The sequence below is a fragment of the Polypterus senegalus genome, chromosome 6, assembly GCF_016835505.1.
Source record: "Polypterus senegalus isolate Bchr_013 chromosome 6, ASM1683550v1, whole genome shotgun sequence".
Classification (NCBI taxonomy): domain Eukaryota; kingdom Metazoa; phylum Chordata; class Cladistia; order Polypteriformes; family Polypteridae; genus Polypterus; species Polypterus senegalus.
This window is the reverse complement of record NC_053159.1, coordinates 129380870-129389276: the sequence shown is the minus strand read 5'-3', so window position 1 is coordinate 129389276 and position 8407 is coordinate 129380870. Positions and strand designations below refer to the sequence as shown.

Below are 8407 nucleotides of genomic sequence, written 5' to 3'. Positions count from 1 at the left end.
TGATGGCTGTCTCATCCGCTGCGTCTTTTTTATCAGCACGGCTGTAGGGAGCCCTAGTGTCTGCATATCGAAGCCATCACAAAGGCTAAAATAAACCCAAACTATAGGTCATGGTGGGTACGCTACAAAGCAGGGGAGGCCATGCTGAAGCTGTATAATGCACTTGTAAAACCAATTTGGGACTACTGCGTGCAGGTGTCATCTTCATATTGGACTTACGTGACCATCATCATCGGGTCCTTCCATGAAAACCCTAAATACAAAGAGGACTGTTTGATTTATGTTAGGTAGATTGCCCAGAGGGGACTGGGCGGTCTCTTGGTCTGGAACCCCTACAGATTTTATTTTTTTCTCCAGCTTTGGAGTTTTTTTTTTTGTTTGTTTTTTCTGTCCACCCTGGCCATCGGACCTTACTTATTCTATGTTAATTAATGTTGACTTATGTTTATTTTTTATTGTGTCTTCTATTTTTCTATTCATTTTGTAAAGCACTTTGAGCTACATTTTCTTGTATGAAAATGTGCTATATAAATAAATGTTGATTGACTGATTACAAAGACATACACTTGCTAAAAATGTTAAGAGAGCAACTAGTAGTCTACATCAAAACTCTTGGGAATGAAACCGAATACTTTCAAATCTTTAAGCAAAAGGTGATTAGGAGCAGTGACGTGGGGGGCAGAGTCCATTTTTAAAATATTTCCCTTAGCAAAAACAAGCAGATATTTTAGATATGTTAATAACTTTCAGCTATGCTATAATAATGTGAAGAAGCTGAACGTTATTTTGTTTTTTTAATTGGCGAATGAATTGTAAAAAAATAGATTTTCATGATTCCCAATATCAGTGATGGCTGCACATTTTAAGTAGCCAGATGTTTGTTTGTTTTTTTTTCTCTCTCCAACACAGCCTGAATGTAAACTAATAGTAGATCGAACAATTCCCACAAATTCAAAATCCTTTAACCTTGTTACTTGGTGCCTCACCTTTTCCACATCCATGTTAAAAATGAAGACTTGCTTCCTATTTGCTTTTCAGTCTTACAGGAAAATTAATAAGAGCATAACTTTTTTTATTAAAATTTATTAGGCTGGGACAGCCTTTTTTATTTAAAAGTCTATAGGTGAATAAAAATTCCTACAAAGGTTCATGCTAATGCTCCCATTGGATCCCAGGCTGGAAGCATCACTGGCTCTTGCTTCATCACTTCCAGCACCTCAGCAGAGACAAACTTCTTGTCCACAACCACCTCGTACACATACTCTGAGAACCAGTCATCAGTCATTATCAAGTACCCTGTAGAAAGAAAAAGAAAATTTCTTAAATAAGGATTTTCAGATGGAAGGAAAGAGTATAGCGAGGTTACCAAGAAAAAGAATACCCCGATTTTAAAAAAGTGGAGCTAAGGTTAGTACTTTCCTTTACTATATTGATTACCACATCAGAGATACTTAAATGCAGAAACCATTTAATGTCCACAAATGCAGTTATGTCTGCTCCATGTAGCAGCAAACATATTTCCTTTACTTTGTTTACAACTTCGGTGGCGTCCTCTTTGCACAAAAATAACATGTCTCTGGAATAGCCTCATTTTATTCAGATTAAAAATGGATCTCAAAAAGCCTATTCAGAGCTGATGCAGAATCAGTTTGTCTCAACAATAACACTTTCAGGTAAATCCTGTTTAGAATCACCAGTAATCACTTTTTGAAAAAAGCATTGCTGTGAAAAAGACAAAACAAAAACTGATAACTCATTCCTTAGCATCTTATTTATATACCTTGAGGTTTCTACTTGCTTGATATTATTAAACACCACTACTATGAGAAACATAAAATAGAAATTCTCTGAAGGAAACATTCTACTGTAACGCTGTCTTTCATAATAGCGAACACTTAAATATTAAGTCAGGATTAAAAGTGGCAGACAAAGCTAATTTGAACACCTGGTGGTTTATATTAGAAATAACAGGCTCAGTATGCACAGTTGGGGTTAAACACAATTTGTGACTGGGCGTCTAATCTGTGAAAGAATGTTTCAGTACTGGAGTCTCAATAAACATCTTTCCTTGATCTCGTTTCAGCAGCCCACACTACAGCAAGCATGTGACTAGGAAAGGAATTAATTTCACCGATTCATGATCGCTCTGGAGAGAGTAGGAAAAAAGAATTGGGAAACCGAAAAGAGGACATGCTAAAAATGACAAAAGTAAGCCACATGTTGGTCTCAAAGGCATTAAACCATAAACAAACCTCCCATTTCAAATAAAATTTAAGGCACCAGAACCCTAGGTGTCCTTGAGTCACACTGACTAAATAAATTAATCATCTGAACATAGCTCATGGAAAAGCAAAATGACATCCTGCATCAGATACATAAACAGAAGCAGTATTTTCTTGGGTCATAACAAGTAAAAAAAAAAAAATTTATAAAAAGTTACTAGGATATAACAAAAAAGCACTGTTGTCCACATGACGTTAGGTTGAAAGCTTGCCCTATTGAAAAAGGTGTACGGGCATGCTAAAATCTTATTTTACGAACTAACGGCATGGCTGGCATTTTAGCTTGGCTACAATTTCTTTTTTTTAAATTTTTAGCTGAAATTTGCGGAAGTATTTTCAGGCTTATAGCATATGAAGGAACAAAGTAACTTTATAGCAACAGTTTCATCTTATGCAAAACAAAGTACGCCTTTATACAAGCAAAGATCTTGCAGTTTCTCCATTACAAATGAATAGCTTCCAGCTTTTAGCCATTCATTCAAAAGCGGGTAATAAGATGAATGTGTACCAAGGAAGCTGCTCAGTAATGTATATGTTCAAGAAGCGAAGGCAGATTGTTTTTGATCTCACCTTTGTTTCCTCGATCATCTCCCCAAGAATTTTCAACTCTCCATTTCTCATAAGCATCTTCTTTATTCTCCTGAAAAATAAAACCACACAGTATTATTAGTTATCTGTTGGCTTTCCTGACTATACTGGCAATATCTGATGCCTACAAATCACTATGCCAAAAGGCTTCTGTAAATCTAAAATATAAAGCATGCAACTTTACATACATTAGTTGTACATATGTTGGTAATTTACTCTGCACAATACCAAACAAAAATATTCTGTTTAAATGACTAGATATGCTAGATTTACTTGGCTATAAATAATTGATTTCCCAACTGAAACAAACACAGTATCAAAATATCTGGACTGTTAAAGAAAGGAAACCCATCACAATAATGTTTTATATCATAACAGGAAAAAAAAAATTTTCACCTGTCAAAACATAAAATTTCTTAAACCCAGTTGAGGGTTGGGGCAGAGCTACACTGTTGTGTTGTTCCGTCACAATCAAAGTAAAATAAATATTTGTAGAAATGGTTCCGTACTGCACTTTGGTATATGCCTGATAATTAGTGATAAGGATTCTTTGTCTTTTTTCTTTTAAAAGTACATGTTGAGGACTAAAGTTTTATCAAAAGGCCACCCAACTGGCATTTAAATAAGCAAAAAGTGGTTACCTTGTCAGTAACTGCAGTTAGGACCATGGCATGTGTCATCAAGGAGTCCCCAAATATTAGCCTCTCTGACTTGGACATAATCTTCACCGAGATTCCAAATACTAGCTCATGATTAAATCTACAAGAAATTAATATCCACTTAATATAAATCCTTAAAGTTCATGATGTATATAAAAAAATAACATGTAAAAGAAGTACACCAAACTATATACAAAATTTTACTGCAAATAATCTTTCAGGAACACAATCCGCTGGATAAAACCGGGTTTTGGCTTTTGCAGACCTACTCACACATTCATGTCGTTAATGCCCAGTTTTCCATGGAAGTGTTTTCCGACATCGCAGCCAAACCATACCGCCTATAAGGGGGAAATCCAACATACAAATTACACAAAATTAACAACAGGATCAGAGAAGCTCCGAACAGTTCTACTCTTTTATAGAATTTTTGTAAAGCTCGATTTAATGAACAAATGCCAATCTCAAAAAAAAAAAAAACAAAAACACAAAACACACACAATTGAGTGCAAAGAACTGAGTAATATTCAACCATTGTAATGGCAATACACCAGTACGAGGGAAGCAGTGTTACTGGAAATCAAGCAGTGGACTCCATGCCCGTATTTATTTCCTGCTGTTTGGACATTAAGCACAAAACTGTTGGCTCCAACTTTCTTGCCAACATCTTGTATAGGGAATCTGTCTTCAGCATCTTAATTTATAATCCTGTAATATTCTTCACCTACAGATAAGGACTTATTTATTTACCATTGTTGGGAACAGGATGGAGATTACAATATCAAGATTAGGAATGAGGTAACTGGTAAATAAGCTAATTTTTTTTGTTCTTTATTTCGCCTTATACAGCTTCTTTTATTAGGAATAATGTTAGTTTTCGCATACACCTTGAGGTCAGAGCGCAGGGTCAGCCATTGTACAGTGCCCCTGGAGAAATTACAGGTTAAGGGTCTTGCGCAAGGGCCTAGCAGAGTAGGATCTCTTTTGGCAGAGACGGATTCGAAACGGCAACCTTCTGGATACCAGCACAGATCCTTAGCCTCAGAGCCATTTTTGAGAATGTTATTTATCCATTACCGTTTGTAGTGGTGGCAGAAAAACATTTTTTATGTCATGTTTTCGTGGAGAAAAGACAAAGATTTGAATTGAACAGAATTCAATGGTAAGCAACTCTGGACAACAGCAAATGATGTGAAAAACACCCATGGGGGGAAATCTCACATAACGTGTGTTGCATAACCAACATATCGGTTTGTATTCTCAGAATGTGCAAAATTCAAGCATTTTGAGACTATGAACAGATAACAGACGTGGATTATGCAACACAACATATTTGAGACTTATTTTTTATTTTCTATTAACATTTTTCACATTGTCCTGAGTTGGTCATCAATGGGTCCTGTTCAATTTGAATCTTTTGATATGTCTTTTCTCAACAAAAACGTGACATTTAAACATTTTTCTTAGCCACCACTATGAACTACATAGGGCAATTAACACATTTAAAATATATATATATTTTTGGGTGGGTATTCCTTTAAGTATACTTAGAATGCAGCACTTGATAATCCACTTTTCTGCCTACAGCTTTATTTTAATGCAAGTAGCTTTTTAAAACAAGTAACTTCAATAAAAATGTGACAGCAGGGCAGTGAAAAGCTGAACAGCAAATTATTTACTTACAGTGCTTTTATAACATTTTCACTGTAAATGGATTAAAAACATATTGGATGAATGTAATTTTAAAGCTAATTAAGGTGAATATTTTGTGTAAAGAGCACACTATTATTTGATGGATGTGCAGTTGTATCTTCAATCCAAACAGGCTCATGTTTTCCTATTATCAGTTATGCACACTAAAGAAAGGCAGTCCTGTTTACATGAATATTACCTTAGTTTTTCTGAGATGTGCAGACCCTGCAATAAGCAGCCTGCACAAGTAGAAACAGGTCACTATATACTATGATAGATGTACATATTCAAGTAGTATGTACTACAGTGGTACCTTGAAATATGAGTACCCCAACATACAAGTTTTTTGAGATGCGAGCCGTTACTATGTCAATTTTTTGCTTTGAGTTCCGAGCCAAAATTTGAAATACTAGCCATCAAAGAGCTTGTCGCTGCACATTTCGAGGAACTGACGATGGAGGAGTTGACAGAACCATAGACACAGCAACATACGGAGGTTCTGCAGGAGATTGGTATTGCAGAGAAGCCAGAGGCGGAGGAGGTTATCTTTTCAAGTGAGATAAAGGAAGTGTTGGCAATGTGGGAAAAAGTTTCAGACTTTATTGAAAAGAAACACCCTGAAAAAGTTGCAACTGGATGCGCAGTGGAGCTATTTAATAACACTTGCCTATCTCATTTCAGAAACATTCTAAAGGAGAGGAAGAAACAAAGCTCCTTGGACAGGTTTCTATTGAAACGCCCTGCGAATGAAAGTGACGAAAGTGCGGCAAAAAAGAAAAAAACTAGTGAAGAAGAAAATTAAGTTAAGCAAAAGTGAAGTGTGGCATTCGCAGTGATGCGGGCTCTGCATCGGTCTGTCGTGGTGAAAAAGGAGCTGAGCTGAAAGGCAAAGCTTTCAATTTACCGGTCAATCTACGTTCCTACCCTCACCTATGGTCATGAACTATGGGTAGTGACCGAAAGAATGAAATTGTGAATACAAGAGGCTGAAATGAGTTTCCTCTGCAGGGTGTTTGGGCTTTCCCTTAAAGATAGGGTAAGAAGCTCGGTCATCTGGGAGGAGCTCAGAGTAGAGCCACTGCTCCTCCGCGTCAAGAGGAGTCAGATGAGGTGGCTCGGGGATCTGATCAGGATGCCTCCCTGGTGAGGTGTTCCGGGCACGTCTAACCGGGGAGGAGGCCCCGGAGAAGACCCAGGACACGCTGGAGAAACTATGTCTCTCGGCTGGCATTGGATCGCCCTGGAATTCCCCCGGGGGAAATAGAAGTGGCCAGGGAGAGGGAAGTCTGGGCATCTCTGCTCAAGCTGCTGCCCCCGTGACCCGATCTCGGATAACCGGAACAGAATGGATGGATGAAATGAAAGAAAAAAATCAATGCAATATGCTAATCAGCTCCGCCAACATCTTTTTATTTCTTTAGATTCTCTTTTATGTATTAGGTTTTATTTTGTTTGTATACAATATTTGTTCACTGTAAATACATTTTTCTTATGTTGAAAGCATTTACCAAAAATTTTTTTTTTTTTTTTTTTGTGCTGGCACGAACTAATCTCATTTCAATTCATTTCAAGGGGGAAAATTGATTTGAGACGCGAGCATTTTGACTTACGAGCTCAGTCACGGAATTAATTAAACATGTATCTCAAGGTACCACTGTACTTTCAAATTCTGAATAGTAATAGGACTCCTACTAATACTTTGCCAACTCAAGTCCGCTCTATTCTGTTTAAAAAAACAAATTCATTATTTGTTGTTTGCTACATAACCACACAGCCCATCATGAATATACTATCTGAAATAAGAGAACAGTTACCAGAAATAAAAAAAAAAAAATACTGTTCCTTTAATCGACACAAAGAGTCAATGTGTGATACTCAAATCGGATCCTCTCTAACTTGATAACTGAACCACCACAATTTGATCTGCCATATCACCTTTGACTCTCAGGTGGATGGCTGAATGAATAGCTCTGCAACTTGTTCCTCCAAAGCAGATGCAGGTCGGGCAGCATTTCTCTCTAGGTTGGTTTACCTCGCCCTCTTTGATGGAATCAGCTGCCACTTTCTTGAGCTTCTCAATGGGCTGATTGTTGTAAAGAGTCTTCCGCCCACCAACCATGTTTCCCAAGTACTCCACACAATACAGCTTTCCATAGGGGTTCTGTGGTCGAGGATCATTTACCAAACAGATCTACCAAGAAACACAATGGCTACAATCAGAAATCAGACACATGAAAAGCTTTAGCCTGAGACATGCTTGTCATCTCCCTTCTAGTAGTTCAATAGACAACATCCCAGTCTAAAGAGCTGTTTATGTTTTGTCTGGCTTTCAACAAATGGGCTATAAAATAAATATATGCGATCAGAAAGACAGATGGTACTTTACTGCAGCTGTGTAGGAATCTCACCTTGTCTTCAACATTGTATAGCGGCTTAACATGTTCTCTATAGAACTCCAGGGGCGTTAGTGGTCCAATCCTATGGAAGTTTTTCTCCTTGTCCCGGTATTCCCAAGTAAATGATTCAGGAGGGCTACCAAGGCAAATACTCACCACTCGATAAACCTAAAAGTGGAAAATGAAGAATTTCATACAAAGCTCTTTTTTGATCATGCTTACATGTATGCCTCCAAGGGAAACAATTCAGGACACTGTGTAATACTAAAAAATATACTGTAACCTTTTGCATAATGCTGCACAATTTTATAAACAACTAAAAATAAAACACCTGCAGTACATTAAAAATGTATACCATTTTATAATAATATTTTGTAGTTACCCTGTATATATTTATGCACTATTTGGTATTTACTAAACTGTTTATATTACATCTTACTTCTATATGAAAAATATACAGAGGTGTCTGAACTACCCCTAGCTGTTTGAATCTTCATTTCAACTGCACTCTGCAGGAAACACTGAACAATATAATTTGACCTTTCCTGTGGTATATGGAAAGATACTATCAGTGAGGATAAGGACGACTTTCAATGCTGGCATAATTTATTGGTGGCCCAAAGGCAGCTCTTTTCTGGTTGTTTAATCAGATGGAGTCCAAATATTTCTCAGTGACAGAGTTTCCAAAACTGATACAGAAATCTAAGGAATTTCCTTCCTTCCTCTCCTTCATCCCTATCAAAGCAAAGCCCTGCCTTCTTAAACACACATAAACATACAGCAAGTAGCC

General features: G+C 37.2%; 1 protein-coding gene across 1 annotated transcript in view; it reads right to left on the bottom strand.

Annotated features, from left to right (window-relative positions):
• Window positions 1-838: 838 nt before the first annotated feature.
• blmh (bleomycin hydrolase) overlaps window positions 839-8407 on the bottom strand; it is a 53178-nt gene continuing 45609 nt past the window's right edge. Inside the window, exons 7-12 of the mRNA XM_039757173.1 lie at window positions 7630-7785; window positions 7254-7412; window positions 3803-3870; window positions 3512-3629; window positions 2853-2922; window positions 839-1296 (exon numbers count right to left, since the gene is read on the bottom strand). Coding sequence (XP_039613107.1) covers window positions 1148-1296; window positions 2853-2922; window positions 3512-3629; window positions 3803-3870; window positions 7254-7412; window positions 7630-7785 — 720 coding nt within the window. The 3' untranslated portion in view covers window positions 839-1147. The remainder of the gene's footprint in view (window positions 1297-2852; window positions 2923-3511; window positions 3630-3802; window positions 3871-7253; window positions 7413-7629; window positions 7786-8407) is intronic.